At 41.6% G+C, this 23,411-nt stretch overlaps 1 protein-coding gene across 2 annotated transcripts in view; it reads right to left on the bottom strand.

Annotated features, from left to right (window-relative positions):
- Window positions 1-23,411, bottom strand: part of MTM1 (myotubularin 1) — a 104,314-nt gene that overhangs the window by 15,824 nt on the left and 65,079 nt on the right. For both annotated transcript variants that reach the window (XM_068532983.1, XM_068532982.1), the window contains exons 7-11: window positions 21,149-21,232; window positions 18,682-18,831; window positions 13,730-13,918; window positions 9,769-9,954; window positions 6,077-6,283 (exon numbers count right to left, since the gene is read on the bottom strand). In XM_068532983.1, coding sequence (XP_068389084.1) covers window positions 6,077-6,283; window positions 9,769-9,954; window positions 13,730-13,918; window positions 18,682-18,831; window positions 21,149-21,232 — 816 coding nt within the window. The remainder of the gene's footprint in view (window positions 1-6,076; window positions 6,284-9,768; window positions 9,955-13,729; window positions 13,919-18,681; window positions 18,832-21,148; window positions 21,233-23,411) is intronic.

The following is a 23,411-nucleotide window of genomic DNA, read 5'->3' as shown; positions in this document are numbered from 1 at the left end:
AGAATTCAGAATAATGATAGTAAGGATGATCCAAAATCTTGGAAATAGAATAGACAAAATGCAAGAAACATTTAACAAGGACGTAGAAGAACTAAAGAGGAACCAAGCAACGATGAAAAACACAATAAATGAAATGAAAAATACTCTAGATGGGATCAATAGCAGAATAACGGAGGCAGAAGAAAGGATAAGTGACCTGGAAGATAAAATGGTGGAAATAACTACTACAGAGCAGGATAAAGAAAAAAGAATGAAAAGAACTGAGGACAGTCTCAGAGACCTCTGGGACAACATTAAACGCACCAACATTCGAATTATAGGGGTCCCAGAAGGAGAAGAGAAAAAGAAAGGGACTGAGAAAATATTTGAAGAGATTATAGTTGAAAACTTCCCTAATATGGGAAAGGAAATAGTTACTCAAGTCCTGGAAGCACAGAGAGTCCCATACAGGATAAACCCAAGGAGAAACACGCCAAGACACATATTAATCAAACTGTCAAAAATTAAATATAAGGAAAACATATTAAAGGCAGCAAGGGAAAAACAACAAATAACACACAAGGGAATCCCCATAAGGTTAACATCTGATCTTTCAGCAGAAACTCTGCAAGCCAGAAGGGAGTGGCAGGATATACTTAAAGTGATGAAGGAGAAAAACCTACAACGAAGATTACTCTACCCAGCAAGGATCTCATTCAGATTCGATGGAGAAATTAAAACCTTTACAGACAAGCAAAAGCTGAGAGAGTTCAGCACCACCAAACCAGCTTTACAACAAATGCTAAAGGAACTTCTCTAGGCAAGAAACACAAGAGAAGGAAAACACCTACAATAACAAACCCAAAACATTTAAGAAAATGGGAATAGGAACATACATATCGATAACTACCTTGAATGTAAATGGATTAAATGCTCCCACCAAAAGACACAGGCTGGCTGAATGGATACAAAAACAGGACCCATACATACGCTGTCTACAAGAGACCCACTTCAGACCTAGAGACACATACAGACTGAAAGTGAGGGGATGGAAAAAGATATTCCATGCAAATGGAAATCAAAAGAAAGCTGGAGTAGCAATTCTCACATCAGACAAAATAGACTTTAAAATAAAGACTATTACAAGAGACAAAGAAGGACACGATATAATGATCAAGGGATCGATCCAAGAGGAAGGTATAACAATTGTAAATATTTATGCACCCAACATAGGAGCACCTCAACACATAAGGCAAATACTAACAGCCATAAAAGGGGAAATCGACAGCTAGGGGACTTTAACACCCCACTTTCACCAATGGACAGATCATCCAAAATGAAAATAAAGAAGGAAACACAAGCTTTAAATGATACATTAAACAAGATGGACTTAATTGATATTTATAGGACATTCCACCCAAAAACAACAGAATACACATTTTTCTCAAGTGCTCATGGAACATTCTCCAGGATAGATCATATCTTGGGTCACAAATCAAGCCTTGGTAAATTTAAGAAAATTGAAATCGTACCAAGTATCTTTTCCGACCACAACGCTATGAGACTAGATATCAATTACAGGAAAAGATCTGTAAAAAATACAAACACATGGAGGCTACACAATACACTACTTAATAACGAAGTGATCACTGAAGAAATCAAAGGGGAAATCAAAAAATACCTAGAAACAAATGACAATGGAGATACGACGACCCAAAACCTATGGGACGCAGCAAAAGCAGTGCTAAGAGGGAAGTTTATAGCAATACAAGCCTACCTCAAGAAACAGGAAACATCTCGAATAAACAACCTAACCTTGCACCTGAAGCAATTAGAGAAAGAAGAACAAAAAAACCCCAAAGCCAGCAGAAGGAAAGAAATTATAAAGATCAGGTCAGAAATAAATGAAAAAGAAATGAAGGAAACAATAGCAAAAATCACTGAAACTAAAAGCTGGTTCTTTGAGAAGATAAACAAAATTGATAAGCCATTAGCCAGACTCATCAAGAGAAAAAGGGAGAAGACTCAGATCAATAGACTTAGAAATGAAAAAGGAGAAGTAACCACTGACACTGCAGAAATACAAAAGATCATGAGAGATTACTACAAGCAACTCTATGCCAATAAAATGGACAACCTGGGGCTTCCCTGGTGGCGCAGTGGTTGAGAGTCTGCCTGCTAGTGCAGGGGACGCGGGTTCGAGCCCTGGTCTGGGAAGATCCCACATGCCGCGGAGCGACTGGGCCCCTGAGCCACAACTACTGAGCCTGCGCGTCTGGAGCCTGTGCTCTGCAACAAGAGAGGCCGCGACAGTGAGGGGCCCGCGCACCGCGATGAGGAGTGGCCCCCGCTCGCCGCAACTGGAGAGAGCCCTCGCACAGAAACGAAGACCCAACATAGCAATCAATCAATCAATCAATTAATCAATAAAATAAATCTTTAAAAAAAAGGACAACCTGGAAGAAATGGACAGATTCTTAGAAATGCACAAACTGCCGAGACTGAACCAGGAAGAAATAGAAAATATGAACAGACCAATCACAAGCACTGAAATTGAAACTGTGATTAAAAACCTTCCAACAAACAAAAGCCCAGGACCAGATGGCTTCACAGGCGAATTCTATCAAACATTTAGAGAAGAGCTAACACCTATCCTTCTCAAACTCTCCCAAAATATTGCAGAGGGAGGAACACTCCCAAACTCATTCTACGAGGCCACCATCACCCTGATACCAAAACCAGACAAAGATGTCACAAAGAAAGAAAACTCCAGGCCAATATCACTGATGAACATAGATGCAAAAATCCTCAACAAAATACCAGCAAACAGAATCCAACAGCACATTAAAAGGATCATACACCACGATCAAGTGGGGTTCATCCCAGGAATGCAAGGATGCTTCAACATACGCAAATCAATCAATGTGATACACCATATTAACAAATTGAAGGAGAAAAACCATATGATCATCTCAATAGATGCAGAGAAAGCTTTCGACAAAATTCAACACCCATTTCTGATAAAAGCCCTGCAGAAAGTAGGCATAGAGGGAACTTTCCTCAACATAATAAAGGCCATATATGACAAACCCACAGCCAACATCGTCCTCAATGGTGAAAAACTGAAACCATTTCCACTAAGATCAGGAACAAGACAAGGTTGCCCACTCTCACCACTATTATTCAACATAGTTTTGGAAGTGTTAGCCACAGCAATCAGAGAAGACAAAGAAATAAAAGGAATCCAAATCAGAAAAGAAGAAGTAAAGCTGTCACTATTTGCAGATGACATGATACTATACATAGAGAATCCTAAAGATGCTACCAGAAAACTCCTAGAGCTAATCAATGAATTTGGTAAAGTAGCAGGATACAAAATTAATGCACAGAAACCTCTTGCATTTCTATACACTAATGACGAAAAATCTGAAAGTGAAATTAAGAAAACACTCCCGTTTACCATTGCAACAAAAAGAATAAAATATCTAGGAATAAACCTACCTAAGGAGACAAAAGACCTGTATGCAGAAAATTATAAGACACTGATGAAAGAAATTAAAGATGATACAGATAGATGGAGAGATATACCATGTTCCTGGATTGGAAGAATCAACATTGTGAAAATGACTCTACTACCCAAAGCAATCTACAGATTCAATGCAATCCCTATCAAACTACCACTGGCATTTTTCACAGAACTAGAACAAAAAATTTCACAATTTGTATGGAAACACAAAAGACCCCGAATAGCCAAAGCAATCTTGAGAACGAAAAATGGAGCTGGGGGAATCAGGCTCCCTGACTTCAGACTATATTACAAAGCTTCAGTAATCAAGACAGTTTGGTACTGGCACAAAAACAGAAATATAGATCAATGGAACAGGATAGAAAGCCCAGAGATAAACCCACACACATATGGTCACCTTATCTTTGATAAAGGAGGCAAGCATATACAGTGGAGAAAAGACAGCCTCTTCAATAAGTGGTGCTGGGAAAATTGGACAGGTACATGTAAAAGTATGAAATTAGAACACTCCCTGACACCATGCACAAAAATAAACTCAAAATGGATTAAAGACCTAAGTGTAAGGCCAGACACTATCAAACTCTTAGAGGAAAACATAGGCAGAACACTCTATGACATACATCACAGCAAGATTCTTTTTGACCCAGCTCCCAGACAAATGGAAATAAGAACACAAATAAACAAATGGGACCTAATGAAACTTAAAAGCTTCTGCACAGCAAAGGAAACCATAAACAAGACCAAAAGACAACCCCCAGAATAGGAGAAAATTTTTGCAAATGAAGCAACTGACAAAGGATTAATCTCCAAGATCTACAAGCAGCTCATGCAGCTCAATAACAAAAAAACCAACAACCCAATCCAAAAACGGGCAGAAGACCTAAATAGACATTTCTCCAAAGAAGATATACAGATGGCCAACAGACACATGAAAGAATGCTCAACATCATTAATCATTAGAGAAATGCAAATCAAAACTACAATGAGATATCATCTCACACCGGTCAGAATGGCCATCATCAAAAAATCCAGAAACAATAAATGCTGGAGAGGGTGTGGAGGAAAGGGAACACTCTTGCACTGTTGGTGGGAATGTAAATTGATACAGCCACTAGGGAGAACAGTACGGAGGTTCCTTAAAAAACTACAAATAGAACTACCATACGACCCAGCAATCCCACTACTGGGCATATACCCTGAGAAAACCATAGTTCAAAAAGAGTCATGTACCAAAACGTTCATTGCAGCTCTATTTACAATAGCCAGGACATGGACGCAACCTAAATGTCCATCGACAGATGAATGGATAAAGAAGATGTGGCACATATATACAATGGAATATTACTCAGCCATAAAAAGAAATGAAATGGAGGTATTTGTCATGAGGTGGATGGAGTTAGAGTCTGTCATACAGAGTGAAGTTAAGTCAGAAAGAGAAAAACAAATACAGTATGCTAACACATATATACGGAATCTAAGGGAAAAAAAAAAAAAAAAGGCCATGAAGAACCTAGTGGCAAGACGGGAATAAAGACACAGACCTACTAGAGAATGGACTTGAGGATATGGGGAGGGGGTGGGGTGAGATGTGACAGGGTAAGAGAGTGTCATGGACATATATACACTACCAAACGTAAAACAGACAGCTAGTGGGAAGCAGCCGCATAGCACAGGGAGATCAGCTCGGTGCTTTGTGACCACCTAGAGGGGTGGGATGGGGAGGGTGGGAGGGAGGGAGATGCAAGAGGGAAGAGATATGGGAACATATTGTATGTGTATAACAGATTCACTTTGTTATAAAGCAGAAGCTAACACACCATTGTAAGGCAATTATACTTCAGTAAAGATGTTTAAAAAAAAAAAAAAGTTTCTTTCTCAAAAACAAGACAAAAACCTCACCATTTATTTATTTACTAAACAATGACTCTTTCTACTTGACGATGCCATTCACACTACTTGTGAAATTTAGATGAAGGCTACAAGGCTACACAGCAGTGTTTCTGAAACTGTCTATGGATTCTCTTCATGAGAACCATGTGCGGAACTTGTTCAAAATGCTTATTCAAAGGGTGTCTGGAAACAAGACACCCTTTTAATAGGAAATTTAATTTTAAGAGGTTCTTTAGGAAAATAGGAAATAGGAATTTTAATAGGTTCTTTTGGTTTTCAAAAGAAATAGGAATTTTAATAGGTTCTTTTGGTTTTCAAAATGTCTATCAGAGAATAGTAAAAGCCTCAACAGAAAGTCTAGCATTTCTACAAAATATTTGGCTCTAATAGTTATAATATTAGTTGAGAAAGGAGTATCTTCCTTCTTTTGCACAATTTCATTTTAAACACGTTTTGTATTACTTTCAAGCGAAACTGTAAATAGCGCAGATGGACACACATGTCTCCTTAAAAAGACTGGCTAAACCCAAGGCGTCACACATTTTCAAACCTGCAGAGTGTTTTTTATTACACTCCTCAGATTTTCTTTTTAAAAGGAAATCACTGGTTTCACGAATAGTTTTTTTAATCCCAGACGGTGGTGATCAGACATCTAAAAAACTAGCTTTATTGTTTACTTACAGATGCGAATTTATGTCCAAAACTGATCCATTCTTTTTGGACCAATATTTCAAAGCCCTCGATGCTCCGGTAATAACTGTCCAACATCAGCATGGCCAGGGACGTCAGCTGGGCAGTCCTGTCCCATCCATCGCTGCAGTGCACCACCACTGAGCTCTTCCCTGAAGAAACCCTGTCTGCGACCTGGATGGCTCCCGTCAAAACGAGCTGCCAAAGAAAAACATGCGAGTCAGCAGCTAGCTGGAAGGGACTGCTTACATTCGAACTTACAGCGTTTAGCCCTAGTTAAAGTCCGTTTTAAAATACTATTAACGTCTAGAACAGAAAGAGTTCTGAAAACAGAAGGCCAGAAGCTGCAGGGTCTGTTGCTTTTCCTCTACAGAAACTGCCTTCAAATGCAAGTAGGTATTAAAAAACAAGACAAATACACGAAAAGCCAAACTGCATTTCAAGCTTTCTTTCACATACGTGATTGTACGAGTTCACTAGGGCTGTCGTAACAAAAAGTCACACAGACTGGGTGGCTTAAATGACAGAAATGTATTATCTCCCATTTCTGGAGGCTGGAAGTCCAAGTTCAAGGTGTGGGCAGGGTCATGCGCCCTCTGAAGGCTCTCGGGAAGGACCTGTTCCAGGCCTGTCTCAAAGCTTCTGGTAGTTCCTTGCCTTCTGGCAGCATAACTCCAATCTTCAGATGGTATTTTCCCTGAGCATGTATCTGTGTCCAAATTTCCCCTTTTCATAAGGACACCAGCCTTATCGAATGAAGGGCCCACCCTACTCCAGTCAGACCTCATCTTAACCAATCACATCTGCAGTGACCGTATTTGCAAGTAAGGTCACACCCTAAGGTACTGGGGGTCAGGACGTCAACATATAAACTTTGGGAGGACACAGCGCAACCCATAACAGTGATCACATTAGAAAAATCACTGGCCCAAGAGGTCCAGTCTAGACCTTAAAGGCATGATACAATGGAAATCACCTTCTGGCCTTTAAATTGACAAGATATGAACTCTTATGTGGCTCATAAATAGCAGAATCCTTACCTAAAGATAAACTGACAGCCTCTGGTAGAAATTTGAGACCTAGCAGTGACTAAATGTATGCGTACAAAGAGCTACTGCTCTGATGTCATTTTTTTGATGATTTAAGTATTTACAGAAGTATACTTTACAAACAGTAGAATTTACCTGTAAGTGTACACTTCGATAAGGTTTAATAAATTTATACAGTTTTGCGACCATCACCACCATCCAGTGGCAGAGCAGTTCTATTACCCAAAATAGTTCCGGGTGCCAATCTCTGTCCCCACCCTCAGCCCCAGACAACCACTGATTTGCTTTCTGTCTCTACAGTTTTGCCTTCACTAGAAATTTCACAGAAATGGAATTCTACATTAGGTGGTCTTTTATGTCTGGCTTCTTTCACTCACAGAATGTTTTCGAGGTTCATCCATGTTGTAGCCTGTACTGGTTAGGCTCCATGACCACAGGCCTGGGTTTGAAACCTCGTTCCATTTTCAACATGTCTCACCTTGAGCCAGTCACATAACTGTGGTTCTTTTCTTGCTCAAGTGAGCAGTGAATGGTACCCCCAACCAGTATATTTACCTTTTCAGACCTGTGTGGTTATTTCCTTTAAAAAATTAAAACCACCTATGCAGTGGTTAAGAATCCACCTGCCAATGCAGGGGACACGGGTTTGAGCCCTGGTCTGGGAAAATCCCACATGCCGCGGAGCAACCAGGCCCGTGAGCCACAACTACTGAGCCTGCGCTCTAGAGCCCTCGAGCCACAACTACTGAGCCCACACGCTGCAACTAGTGAAGCCTGTGAGCTCTACAGCCTGTGCTCCGCAACAAGAGAAGCCACCGCAATGAGAAGCCCACACACCGCAACGAAGAGCAGCCCCCGCTCGCCGCAACTAGAGAAAAGCCCGCGCGCAGCAACGAAGACCCAAAGCAGCCAAAAAGTAAATGAATTAAAAAAAAAAATGTAGGGCTTCCCTGGTGGCACAGTGGTTGAGAATCTGCCTGCCAATGCAGGGGACACGGGTTCGAGCCCTGGTCTGGGAAGATCCCACATGCCGCGGAGCAACTGGGCCCGTGAGCCACAGCTACTGAGCCTGCGCGTCTGGAGCCTGTGCTCCGCAACAAGAGAGGCCGCGATAGTGAGAGGCCCGCGCACCGCGATGAAGAGTGGCCCCCGCTTGCCGCAACTAGAGAAAGCCCTCGCACAGAAACGGAGACCCAACGCAGCCATAAATAAATAAATAAATAAATAAAATTTAAAAAAAAAAAAATTTAAACCCACCTAAACTGTATCTTTTTGCTTTGTCTATAAAAGCCCTTGAAGAGCCATTCTCAAAATCTACAGAAAAGCTATAAAGGTACTACAGAAGGTTCCCATATACTCGACCCAATTTCCCCTATTATTGACATCTTAGAATAGTATGGTACATCTGTCACAACTATGAACCAATATAGATATATTATTAAATTATTAATAAACTTAATTTTAATGAAGGCCATGCTTTATTCATATTTCCTTAGTTTTTACCTAATGTTCTCTTATTCTAGTCCAGAATCCTACCCAGGATACCATATTACATTTAGTTGTCACAATTAGATTTTTTGCAATTCAGTTTTGAGGATGATAAGTTATGAAAAAAACCCCGAAAGTTCGAGAGACTAACTAAAATTATAACTCCTATCAAGTTGGAAAATAAATTTTGACTAGAAAACACTCTATCTTAATAATTCACCTATTTAAGGTTGGCTTTTTGTTTGTTTATAGAACTAAATGGTGACTTCTAAAATTGTTAGTTCCCTCACACAACTTCAAGTACTTTTTTTTTTTAATTATTATTTATTTTATCTATTTATTTTTGGCTGCGTTGGGTCTTCGTTGCTGCGCACGGGCTTTCTCTAGTTGCAGCGAGCGGGGGCTACTCTTCGTTGCGGTGCGTGGGCTTCTCGTTGCGGTGGCTTCTCTTGTTGCGGAGCACGGGCTCTGGGCGTGCGGGCTTCAGTAGTTGTGGCTCGTGGGCTCAGCAGTTGCGGCTCGCGGGCGCTAGAGCGCAGGCTCAGTAGTTGTGGCGCACGGGCTTAGCTGCTCCGCGGCACGTGGGATCTTCCCGGGCCAGGGAGCGAACCCGTGTCCCCTGCATTGGCAGGCAGATTCTTAACCACTGCGCCACCAGGGAAGTCCCAACTTCAAGTACTTTTAAGGGAATGGAGGTTTCTGATGCCTCTATCAAGATGAAGGATTGAATATAATAAAAACACAAAACTCATTCTTTAAACAAAGTCAATTTGAGATAAGTTTCAATAAAAACAATTGCTCTAGGTTCTTGAGGGTCACACCCAGTAATGGTTCAATAATAAATTATCTACTCCTAAATAAACCTGGGTGAAAGGCTCAACTACTTGCTATTGACGAGTTGGAAAGTGACATCTCTACAAACTCTAAGAAATATTCTGGAGATAATATTGTGAAATCTTTAATTTAAGTAAGCAAATGATAAAGAAACACAAAATTGTCAAACGTAGAGCCATATACAACAAATATTCTCTCTCTCACTGTTCAGTTTTTTTTTTTAATTTAAGGAATCAAAAAAATGTCCTGATCCACTAAACCATGACTTTCTTTTTTATATATGTGTATCTTTTTTCAAAAAAATATACTTGCCTTGATATGTTCCAACCAGTGAGTAGATTCTAAACTGGACAACCAGTGAGATTCTTCCACATTAGGATAAACAATGTCTTTGACTTTCTTCAAAGATTCTCGCATGACATGAATGTTATGAATGTCTAAGAAGAAAAGTTCGGCGCTATGATATGCATCATCACTTTCATATCCTCCTCCTGTTGCCTAAGAAACAGTAAGACACACAAAACAGTAAGCTGGGTTTTCTATTTCTTCAGTAACTTACACAAATATTTCAAAGGTTATTGGTCCTCCAAATCTCAACCTAAAAACTTGCAACTTAGATACAATCATTGATGTGACCTGACTTCCTATCTGACACTAGGCCGCAACAACATTAGTCACACTTTGAGCTAGGGAAAAAAGATGGCGAGCTGGCAATTTCCTGAGGATCCGTATTTGCGAGAAAAAGTCATTTTCAAAATGTTCTATAATTACAGGCTCTTCCTCCGGATCTGGAAAGGCAAGAGCAGGGTGTGAATGGTCGCTGTCTTCCACCGGATTTGAACAGTGCTCTTCAGGGGCAGGCTCCCACGGGACTGGATGGGCTAGAGGAAAACGACTGGCTTTGGAGACAGACAGACCCAGGTCGACAGCTCAGTTTCAGCCCCTCTTTGCTGTGTGATCTGGGGCAAGGCACTTCACCTCTCTGCGCCTCAATGTTGTCTCCTGTAGAACAGGGGATACTACTACCTAGGTCTCATAAGATTAAAAGGAGCCAGGCTCTGTAACAGCTAACACCAGCCACCATTTAATGAGCCCCTCTGACATCCCAGATACTGTGATTCTTGCTTTACATGATTTTACCTAACTCTTACAGCAATGCTGCAAGACAGGTATTACTATCTCCATTTTGAAAATGAGAAGAGACGCTATTTAACTGCCCCCAAAGTCAGAGGTAAGCAGCAGAATTTAAGTCATCTGACTTCACAGCCAGGGACAGCGCTGCACGTGGTGGGCCCTCGAGGGACAAAAGGTTTCAAGCGGGGACGAGATGGCTACCACCTGCCGCGGCGCCTACCAGCACCCACCCGCTAGGGTGGGCGTCACTTCCCTTTCACAGGGTCGTGAAGATGCCCGTTTTCCACGAAGACAAACAGAAACGCTCCAGCTTTGTTTAGGAACCTGGCTGCATTCTGCTTAATGCTTTAAAATGCCATGGAACATGTGGCCTCTGGCCTTTTAAGAAAAAGTTGAATTATTCAGGGACCTGCGAAGAAAGCAAGCTGAAATGGAAGGATGCTAATTAACATCATAAAAACATATGAATATGTAAACTCACCAGTAAAGGTAAGTAAATAGTCAAAGCCAAGTTGTACTATCTTGGCAGTGCCTGCAGGGGACGGACAGACAAGCGACATGCCTGCCACTGCCACGCAATACCTCTTCTCTTTTCATTTACAATACAAGGAATATAAACTTGTAGCTCGGGACAGAAGGGCCAACACATCCTATGGTTTTTTCCGGGGTTAGTCACAGAGAAGGTTTCCTGCAATAGAAGTAAGGCTACCACTTGAACTTCAAACCTGGAGACCCATGTACAAGCCAGAAGCCTTGATCTCCACAGACTCTAGGTAAGAAATTGTATTTTATTTAGACAGAAATGTGTTTTTAAAGCTTGCTGCAAATGGCATCAGTAGTTAAGTAGACAATAAACGTTCACTTTGTTGTTTTTAAATAGTTATCAGCTAATGAATCCATATACAAATGGGTCATATTCCCCTCTCCTTGGTTACCCCTACCTCAGGGAATAACACCTTGCAGCTGCCATCAGAGGTCACAACAGAGGTGCACCTATCCCCCTGGCAGTCACTGTTGCGAACTGGATCTGCAAGCCTCTCACACAACGACGACACACGTTACCCTCCCACGGACACATGACCTGTTTCTCTGTACATGTGGTTTGTAAACAGTTAGTGATTTTCAAAGACATTCCTAACTCTGGAGTTTCTTTCATAGATCACTGAAGATGATAGGAGGAAAAAGTAATAATTCATTGCCAAAGTTTCTGCCAAAAACAGACATTGACACAGTCCCACTTTAATTCATCACAGGCTGCTGGATCTTATCTGCCTCTAGGTTTCCTTTGTTTGTTTGTTTGTTTGTTTCATTTAAAATGGTGCAATGTTGCTTGTTACATTATGGGGTTGTAAATTTCTAAATATCCACAAGGGCAGAACAATTAGGTCCAAAGAGGAGAGAATTCAGAAGGGTAAAAATCAATTAGTCAAGCACAGACTGAGTTCCCAAAAGTTCAAATTCCACATCTCTGATTAGTTTTGAAGTTTTCTTTTCAGTTCTCTTCAACAAAAAAGAACAACCCACGTTACCTAGTACAACCACGTACACAGCCTGTTGCTATGGATACAGATGACTAGGAAGACACAGCCGAGGGAGGAGGGGAACCTGAGTGTGTTTTTTTAGAGAATGATGCACAGATCTTTCAAGCCTAGGTTTTTTTCCTTAATTTTTTCCTTCCCTTCATTCCTAAATGGACTAGAAACACAGCCGTATTTCCTGAGTGTTAAAAAGGCAGTCAAGAACTCTACTGCTACAACAATGAGCTTTAGAGTTAATACAATAAAGTTATTCATTTTATATATTTTAAAATATTCTTTCTAAATACCCCATTGTAATGTTCTATGACATCTGTTTCAGGCTAAATGTATACATGGAAATACTTCATTTTATACATGTATTCAACTCTGAATTATGCCTGAAGGATAGCAGGAACAGAAATATAAAGGTAAGGATAATACAACAAGATATTCATATTTAGACTTAATTTCCTAAATGTTGTCTTATATTTCCTAACCTATTTATCGATTTCGCTACCTGATGGCTTTACAAATAATTTCAGTATCAGTTTTGTTATGTAAAACAAAACCAACTGCAGTAACAAATACCGGGTCCAAAAGTAAATGTGTAAGGTGCACAATCTGTGTGCAAATAATTATGAGTGGAGCCCCACACATGCGCCTGTGTAGACAGACATCACAGGGTCCATTTAGGAAGCTACTGCATCTATCTGAGCTGCTTGAGGACTTGTTTTGCTTTCAGGTTCTTGTCTTGTGCTCTGAATAATTGAAGATGCCAGATAAATGACCTTGGGATAAGCAAAGTATTCAAGATGATGAAATTTAAGCCGACATCTGACAAGAAGCCATACATCTGAAAGGTGGAATGGGGCAGGCCCACTGTGAATACTTATAAGTGACAGCTGGCAATGGGAGAAGGAAAGGAAAAAAACAAAACAAAACAAAAAGGTGAAACTGAATGTCAGAGGTATTTCTGAATCTTGGGCCCTGTAGTGCAGGGGCAAACAGCCTTCCACCTTGAGCATCTGCTGAGGGGTCCTGCAGGCAACACTGCCTTGTCATTCAACTTTAGGGGCAGTCTGCATACTCTACTTAAGAAGGCCAAGGAGACCCTTGAGACAGATTTCTTTGAAAATATTACCATTATGTGTGTAACTGTAAAATTCACATACATGGATCTACTCATTTCTTGGATTGTCTCGTATAAATGAGAACACACATTTCTGAGTATAGTGAAGAGAATGCTTAGATAAAGCTACAAATTTAGGATTTTAACAATTACAGCTTCCCACAATCCTCACAGATGCCTCACTAGTGTATACACTGAGAATGACTGTCAACAGCCTAAAGGGCTCCAAAGAGATTCTAACTCTTTCCCAAGTTCACTACAGCTCTAGACTTCTAGTTTACCTAAAGCTTATTTTCATTTGGTTTTAATGTATTCAACTTTTAAGATATGTTTTGTGATTAAAACTACTTTCTACGTTCAGTGAACTCGTTTTCCTCTTTAAGCGAAGTTTAATTTAAACCCACATGTTGATACGCCATGGCAACCACCTTCATGTAGAACACTGCACACCGTATGTAAGGCAAGTTTCTACCATGTCATTAAATATACTTACCTTGTTGGCCACTGCATTTACATTGGGTCTAGCGTCATAGATTGTGAGTTTGTTAATTTGTCTATTCGTCTCCCTGATGACGTCGAGATATTTCTCATCATCTTTATTTCGTTTACCACTCATACCAACAAGAGGCTGACTACAACGCACGATGACCGTCTTGTTTTCTGGATGAATCCATGACAGCACCTACGGTTGGTTCAGAAATTTTAAGCTATCGAGAAAGAACCAAATGTCAAAACAATTAAAACTATAAAAAAAAGAGAGCACTAACAATCATGATGAAGTGAATCTCATTTTGCTGAAACAGGATGCTTGTTCACCTGCCATTTCCATGTGTGCCCAGAAACACACATTTAACGATGATGACTATCCAGAGCCAATGAGAATAACCAATTGCTTTACTGGTCTTTTCTTAATTCGCACCACATCTAAAGACATTAAATGCTTACCTAAAAATAGTTATATCACTTAAAGGAAACAGAAAGCTTCAGATATTTTATTTCAGTCCTGTAGCTTGCACTGGATTTGTCATCACCCAGAAACAGCTTTAGCAAAAGGTGAGAGGTAAAGAAAACCACCCCGGGACCTCACATCTGCAGGTCATTTTCCCAACAGCCTCAATTCTAGAATCTAACACAGGGGCTTGAAAACCCAAAGGAAGCAAACAGGATCTCAGGACAGCCAAAGAGCTGCCAGAGTCTCCACAATGAAGCTTGGACACCCGCCTCCTGGGAGAGCTCTGAGCCTTTACTCAGAATCAACCTTCTCCAATTTTACACACAAGCCCAGCACACTTGCTACCTGGTCTCTCAGTTCATAGCACCTGAGAAACAAGACCTGTAAAAGGAAGCTAAAAATGTAATAGAGCAAAAGCTACAGAACTGTCCACTTTCAATGAATGAATTGCTTCACAGATGAATTCTATCTCAATAAAGCTGTTAGAAGAGAAAAATAAAATAAAATAAGCAGAAGCGGGAAGGTAAGTGCGGTGGGTGACAGCATGTGCTCCGGGGCAGGCGCACCCCTGAGGTGGCTCTGACCTGGGCACTGAGTTCACAGCCTCTGTAGCGTCCTTTCCCTCTTTCATCAAATGCGGAGCCACGTGACGGCATGACGCTGCTGGGCGGATGAATGGAGAACGCGTGTACCCAGCACAGGGTACGAAAACCCATGAAAAGCAGACACAAGAACCCCAGAAGCACAAGTGTTCGAGCTCACTTAATACAAGGCCAAGTACGCTGTGGTCTCTGAAGTCACCTCCCCACTATGGCAAATGACGAGCACTGATGTTCATAAGAGTCACTGTGTATAATAATGACAACACGTTAGTGAGAAAAGATTATATGATAATACGAATGAATACTCATTCAATTGAGTCTCTGTGCCTGCCAGGGCCCAGTCAAAATACCACTGCGGCCCCCAACTAAGAGTCCAAAGGCTCAGGCCTGGGCGGCCTGGGCACAAGCACTGGCCTCCCTCAACCTCCATTTTCTAATCTACAACGTGGAGGTGAGACCTGCCCTGCCCACCTCCTATGGCTTTGCCTCCAAGAGGGAAAAGACGTGAGATCGCTTTTAAGTATCTATGTATTTTTAATTTAATTTTTTTCAGGTTTATTGACATATACTTGACCTATAACACTATGTAAATTTAAGGTCTACAACATGTTGATTTGATACAAGATCATTCTTTTTTTAAAAATTTTATTTATTTATTTATTTTTGGCTGCGTTGGGTCTTCGTTGCTGCGCGTGGGCTTTCTCTAGTTGTGGCAAGCGGGGGCTACTCTTCTTTGCGGTGCACAGGCTTCTCACTGCAGTGGTTTCTCTTGTTGTGGAGCACGGGCTCTGGGCATGTGGGCTTCAGTAGTTGTGGCGTGCGGGCTTCAGTAGTTGTGGCACTCGGGCTCAGTAGTTGTGGCTTGCAGGCTCTAGAGCGCTGGCTCGGTAGTTGTGGCGCACAGGCTTAGTTGCTCCACGGCATGTGGGATCTTCCCAGACCAGGGATCGAACCCGTGTCCCCTGCATTGGCAGGCAGATTCTTAACCACTGTGCCACCAGGGAAGTCCCCACTCTTTTTTTGGGGGGCCGCGCTGGGCAGCTTGTGGGATCTTAGTTCCCCAACATAGGGCTGGAACCTGGGCCCTCGGCAGTGAAAGCGTGGAGTCATAACCACTTGACCACCAGGGAATTCCCGATATGAGATCACTTTTAAAAGAGCAAATTGCTGCACATACAAGACAGTTATTATTTGATAAAGACCCTCATCAAGTTTTAAATTTAAATCAGGTCATATGCAAGAAACTGCCCTGTTCCCCCCGTGCCCTCCGTTCTTCTGCCCTTCTTCCCTCTGCTTGGGAGATTTAAGCCTGGAATCACCAGGCCATGTTAAGAAATGCTATTCTTACGAGTTGTTTCACCTCTTACCTGCTTTTTCTTTTGGGATCTCAACTACCTTTATAAAAAGGATGCTTGCTATATAGCTGACCAGGTACAAGTAATGCAAATTTCACAACATCAACTACTGTGAGTGCTTTTAAAGTATGTGCTACTACATTAGGCTACTCTTTTTGAAGTTAATATGTAGAAGCCATAAATAATTAAGGATGTACGCAAATATTTAGCCACCAAAAGATGTTTATCACAGCACTGTTTATAATAGGAATAGAAAACTGATTGACAGTTTTCTGTCAATCTACACCGTACATCTACACATTGGCACATGAACAGAGAGTCATCGGTGTAGAAAAAGCAGATTGAGACATAAACCACAGAATAATTTCCTTTTCTTCAAATAAAAATATGTATGCATAGAAGGAAGTCTGGAAGCACGTAACTGTGGATCTCACTAGGTGGCAGTCTCCCTTAGGCTTACCAGTATTTTTGTCAATGTCTAAAATAAATATGTATTACTTATATGTTAAAGAATTCGATAACATTAAGACCAACCTGTTTGAGAACAAAGGAGTGTGTATCCATTAATGGGAACACTAATGCATGTGGATTATTTTGTTATTCAGTGATATTTTATAATACTCTGCATCTTATTTATGGACAACATAACAAGACTGCTTTCTCATCAATGCTTTTTATATCTTTACATGGCTTTTTTTTTTTAAAAAAAGAACTGAATATCAAATATTAATGATTTCATATCAAAAGCAAATATATTTCCTGGGTTATAGTCAAGAGTCAGGTGGTTAGAAGGTATATCAGAAAGAGTACATTATCTATTACTAGATATTATTAAGCATGGTAATCTATAAAGATAGAGAGGTGATGGACAGCTTAACCTTAGTTTTTTGTTTTTTTTTTAATTTATTTATTATTTATTTATTTTTGGCTGTGTTGGGTCTTCGTTTCTGTGCGCGGGCTTTCTCTAGTTGCGGCGAGCAGGGGCTACTCTTCATCGCGGTGCGTGGGCTTCTCATTGTCGTGGCCTCTCTTGTCGCGGAGCGCAGGCTCTAGAGCGCAGGCTCACTAGTTGTGGCTCACGGGCTTAGCTGCTCGGCGGCACGTGGGATCCTCCCAGACCAGGGCTCGAACCCGTGTCCCCTGCATTGGCAGGCAGATTCTTAACCACTGCGCCACCAGGGAAGCCCAACCTTAGTTTTTTTTAGGAAAAATAAATGCAAATTGGTGGCCATCACAAAGTAAGAAGGATCAATAAAATGGCTAAGTAAAAAGCTAAGCATTCTATTTGCTGTACGGTGGGCTCCCATTCACTCAGAACCGGGGCAACCACTGGATCAAGATGGCAGCCTGAGCACAGTGGACTGGGTTCAGTTGTTTCATTTCCTCTCCTACCCCTGATCCCGTGAAATTCACACACACACACACACACACACGCACACACGCACACACAGTAGATGTTCAATAAATATTAATTGAATGAAGGAGTGAACAAAATCAATTCACACTATCCTAGCCCAGTTCTCCTGTGGGTGAGGCATGGATTAGCAAGACAGCTAGCCAGGGCAGGGGTGGAGCACAAGAGGAGCGAAATGGTAATTCTAGCTTCATTAGCACAGTGTTCTAGCAAAATGAGCTAAGGAACATACTTTCAAGTATAATATACATCCTGAAGATATGAACGGACACTCGTGCTTAGCGAAGCAAGTGCATTAAAAAAGTTACAATTCATATTATGTTGATAGCATAACAAAAGTTTCACACAAATATCCTTTTAGGGACAAAAATGTCTAGACTTGGAAGTTAAAGGCAACGTGACATTAAATCTTAATTTTTCAACCCTTGTTTTTCAAAATCAAACCAAAACAAAATAAGACAATGTACTTATTATGACATGCCCTGGAAATTAACAGAGGGGAAAAATTCTCTAAATTTTTAGCCAACACGATTTATGGGCACAGAGTAGACAGGGTGACTCGTACATAAATATTTAAGAACCAAAGACTAATTTATGAACTAGGTCCAGTGATACCATAAATATAGTTTGGGATAGTCTGCACCTGACCCCAGGTTGCTAATGGTATGAAGGCAGCTTACAAACGTGATGAGGAGAGACGAATCCTAATAAAGGTGGTACGTAAAAGCCTATACTCATAGGCTCCATAACATAGGCTAGTGCATGGTTTCCAGCATAACTCAACCGACATTACCCAGAGCCTAACGCCTGTCACTTATTGTGCTACAAAGACACAAGCCACAGAGACCCTGTCCTTCCTTCTTCCTTTCCACCTGGCGTTACCTGTACCCTCTCCTGTATAAGAATTACTTGAGTTCATTCTCTGTCCTCGATCACGAGCTCCTGGAAGGTAGGTGACGTCTTACTTCTTTCCCCATTTGGCCTGCTGCTTTGCACTCAGAGGACACTTCATAATTATTTGTGTGACTGAAATTCCAAAAGAGTGTTTCTCTGAATTGCTTGACTACTGTTCTCATGGAAGAAAAGGCACTCCTTACAGAAAATATTAATTGCAGTACTCACTGGAATTCGATTTCGGGATCTAAAAGTTGCAACTCTCCTGAGATCATCATCTGAGGCACGATATGGAACCACCAAGAGAGCCGGGTAAGTGTCGCACAGTTCATAGCACTTATTAATAAAAGTGATTCTCCAATGGTGATTGGGCAAGCCCTGCAGGAAAAAAGGAAGTCCACGTCAGCACTGATGATTTCATCTCTGGATCTGGCCTTGGATGGGTCTCCTTTCTTCTTTTGAGCAGAATGTGCACGTGCCTCTGACAGCAGGGTAGTAACGGTGTACTGATTTATAGTAAGGGAGCCAGATCGATAATCCAGACAATGTAAGAACACAAGACAAAACACTGGCGGGTTCCAGAATTCTAAACTATCGTTGGTAAATACAAATTCTCTTGAACTTGAGATCTTCCTTGATTTCATGTCAAACTTTTCTCTACTACTTGTACAATAAAGAGAAACCCAAGCTCCTCCCCGACCTGTGCAAACCACCCCACGCCCTAAAGAAAAGTACACTGTGTAATCTTCATCTGTGTCTGATTGAGGGTAAAAAAGAAATCAGGCAACTTCCACTCCCCCACTCAAAACAGAGGGAATGCTTCAACCTGCTCCAAAGTAGAAAGAGGCTAAGCTTGTGAAGAAATTCACAGAAGGGAAGTAAGGAAAACCCCTCTGGGGAGGCCCATTTCCCCACCCCCTAAGAGTTTCTTCAATCAAGTGGTTTGGGATGGGTGACTGCTCTATGGGCTGTGTGAGAAATACACTCATCTGCATTCTAAGCAGACTGCTAGCGCGACACGGAAGACACCTCCCATCCTATCGCCCACCCACAAAATTGTAGGTACTGTGGACAAGGTCCAGAGGTGGTGGAATAGCTCTCTCCCCACGCTCACTAACACACAAGTACACACACAAAAGTGAGCCGCGTGGGTGCTTGCTCTGGGGACGCAAATTGTACCTCGTCTTTAGGTCTGGCCCTATAGAGCTCGGACCAGACAGATGAGTCTGATGTCGAGTCCAATTAGAGAGTTACAAGTCCCATCAGAAAGGTATAAGAAAAAAAGATGGACTATAATGGCATTCTAGAACTAAATACCTTCAAGAGTTCGTATATGCATACAAGCTTAAAAACAGGAACTGTTTTGTTTGAAGCTAGAAGCCCTAAAAAGTAAGTCTTAATATTGTCAATAACACTCAAAAACTAAGGTGCAAATATTTTAATACGTAACGCTACAGAGGTCTCCAAGACATGCAAGATGTTTTAATGGTCCTTCTTCTGCCTCCACAACTGACCTAGAATAGAGGTTATTAAAATGAGAGGTACACACAGCCTTCGAAAACTCAACAAACTAAAGCTGATTTCTGGAAGCAACAGGACATACTACCGCACACATGTGCTCTAGAGATAAATTCCCACACCCACATCCCTGAGCATCGAATCTTCTTATGAACAGAGGCAAACCACTGATCAAGACTAAACGGGTCACCACAGAGCACTGAGTAGAGTTCCCTGTGCTTTAGCTGATTTACTTTGCTGTACAGCAGAAACTAACACAACATTGTAAAATAACTATACTCCAATAAAAATTAATTTAAAAAAAAAAAAAAAAGACTAAACCGGGAAGTCAACCCAGGTGCCCGGTAGTGGAAGTGGTGGCTAGAAGGTTCTTCTCAAGTCTAGGGTTCTGCGATTTTACTTCACATTCACTGGGCTTGATTTGATTCTCAAACCGCATTCAACAAAACTTCCCAATTACTTTATGAGCTTTGTAGAAGGAGAATTATGAAAAGCCTCATCACAAAACTCCTAACTGTCCTATGATTTGGTTACAGCAGAGGTCAAAGTGTAGCTCTTGTTCCGTAACAGGCATGGGAATCTTCTTTAAAATGCAGAGAGACCTTTGCCGCGAACAGCAACAATACACGAAGCCTCCCGCTTTATTATTGCAAATAAACATGCATGTGGGTGAAGTTTACTAAGAGGGCAGTAAAGGCAATTCTCATACACATTCATCAAAGCATTCTTGGAAAAGTCATTACAGGAAAACAGTTCTAATTCATTTGAATCTTTAAACTGAAATGAATATAACAGAAATCTAACTGCCAGTAATAGTTAAGCTCCCAAATACATACATACATCATGACATCAACTCCTGAGTAGTAAGGTACAGAAGTCTGGCTTTTCTAGACTCTTGAGTATTTGATTCATTTCATGGACAACATATAACGGACGTTCTTCGCGTAGCGGAAGGAAAGAGAACTTAGCCATGCAGCCTTCAGTGCAGCTTGAACATGGCCCTGGGATGAGCCCGTAGGTTCCACAGTACTAGACAGACATAATGAGCCAGATTATACCACTGCCGGGAAAAATTTATTTAGCAAGGGTGTTACTGATACTCAAAGAGCATGACTGATGGCATATCATCACCAGGCAGGTTTGAGATTCCCCACATCTACAGTATCTACTGACTTACCTGCCTTCTGTATTCTTCAACTGGATTATAAACCATCCATCCATCCACGTCAAACTTTTCTTCATTTAAAAATGCAAATATTGGCTAGAAAAGGCAAAAAAAAAAAAAAGAAAGAATTTCAAGTTCAGTGTAAAGGAACTAATACTCTATTAATACTACATCCTTTGATTTTTTTTTTTTTTTTTTTACCAGATTTGCCTACCATGAAATCACAACCCCAACTGAGACTTCTAAGCAAGAAATAACAGTGAAAAATTTAGACTAGACTTACACTACCTTCTATCTTGATTAACAATTGTATATTTTTGAGACCGCAATTTTCTATGGCTACAAACATCTCTTTTGGTGTTTTTTTTTTAAGGCTGTTGCACAGAACTCAGATTTCCAGACCCAAAAATGCCTATCAGTTTTAAGCAGTATTAGCAATCGACGGGTAAAAGACACTAAAATATAAAAGAAAAAGAAAATTCAGCAATGATTATTAAATAGTGCAACTGTCTCAAAAGGGACCAGTGGTGTGTTAATCTATTAAGAAAGTGACAGAACGTTAAGAAAATTCTTAATTAACTGTCCTCTGTGAATTCGGAATCAATGCCCTGATCTCCGAAACAACAGGCCTCAGGCCTCTCACCTCTCCTCTATGCTCACTCTCAAGATGATACTGATGAATTTCATGGCTTTGAATACCATCCATACCCTGGCGACTCCTAAACATCTATCGCCCTCCAGCCCCACTGTGATCTGCAGACTTGGCCACTGCAGCCGGCCCCTCCCAGTCTCCCCGTTTCAGTAGATGACAGCGCCATCCTCCACACTGACTGAACCCAAAACCTTGGCATTACCCTCGTCACCTCACTGCTACCACCCTGGTGTAAGGCTCTGCCACCTCCACTTGGATTATAATAACACCTCCTAACTGGTCCTCTGCTTTCATCTTTACCTCTGAAGTCAGAGTAATTGTGTCACAACCTAGGTCAGGTCAAATCCTTCCCTTGCCCCAAATCCTCCTGTGGCTTTCCATCTCACTTCGGGTAAAAGTGGAAGTACTTGCCACCTGGCCACGTCCCCCACCACGTCTCTGCTCGTCCTCTTGCTCAATCCACTCCAGCCACGCTGGCTTTCAGTGCCGCTCCCGGAAAGCAACAAGCGCGCACCAATCTCAGGGCCTTTGCACCTGCTGTTCCACTTGTCTGGAATCCTTTGCCCTCATGGTTTCCTCCCTTACTTCTTTCACATCTCTGCTCAAATGTAACCTTAATCGGTGAGCCTTTCTCTGACACATGTTCCCCCACAACAGGACCACCCATTCTCCTTCTCATTTCCATCACTTCTGACCATTTGACCTATATTTACTTATTTGTTACTGTTGGACCCCTACCGTCCTCCCTCCTAGACCATGGGCTCCATGAAGGCAGACGCTTGCTTTTTTTCCCACCCTGGATCCGCAGTAACCGGAACGGTGTCTGGCCCGTGTAGGTGGAATACATGTTTGTTGACCGAATGAGGACGGGAAGCCTTATACAGCCCCTGCTCAAGCGCTTTCTCTGGAGGCACTTTTCCTCTAAGTATCTTCCTTCCACCCATTTTCCTGTTATCAGCCTGTGGCCTCCAATGCTAGTGTCCCCCCGACCCCAACGTTAACAGAGAATTTCTGGCAAAGCATCAGTTAGCGGCAACGGTTTTCTGTACTTAAGTGGCAAAGAGGTTTAAGGTGAAAACTGATCAAGATTGTGCTCTCCGGACTGTCTTCTTGAACTTTCCAAAGCATGTGGCACCCTCAGCAGGTCTCAACTCTGGCAGCACTAGGCCCAAGTGCTGTGGATTCTGTGACCGCACATTAGCAATGACGCTGACCTAGCTATGCAATTGAGGCTTTAGGCTGACAGTGAATCCACAGGAATACTTAATTATTCAGTACTCCCGGGGAAAACAAGTGATTTCTGTTAACTGAAGTTCAACTCAGAGACAGAGGGACTTCTGGTGCAAAGAGCACGGAATCTACAGAACATGTCCAAGCACCCTCCTGGTGACATCTGAGCACGGGACACTGCCCTGGGTCAGTACCTGGCCCGGGGAAATACTCAATACTGCTCAACCTTGTGCTGGTGACATACTTGTAGATGACGTAAGGCTGTACTGTCACTCACTTTAGAAGAAAACCTAGAATCTGCTTTCTTGAAATAAGTTCCTGATCTCAACGTGAGTTTCGTTCATTTTTCGGTTTTTAGCTATTTGCATCTTCCCCATGAAACTCAAGCAAATA

The sequence above is a fragment of the Eschrichtius robustus genome, chromosome X (assembly GCF_028021215.1).
Source record: "Eschrichtius robustus isolate mEscRob2 chromosome X, mEscRob2.pri, whole genome shotgun sequence".
Classification (NCBI taxonomy): Eukaryota; Metazoa; Chordata; class Mammalia; order Artiodactyla; family Eschrichtiidae; genus Eschrichtius; species Eschrichtius robustus.
This window is presented reverse-complemented; position numbering and strand designations above follow the sequence as displayed.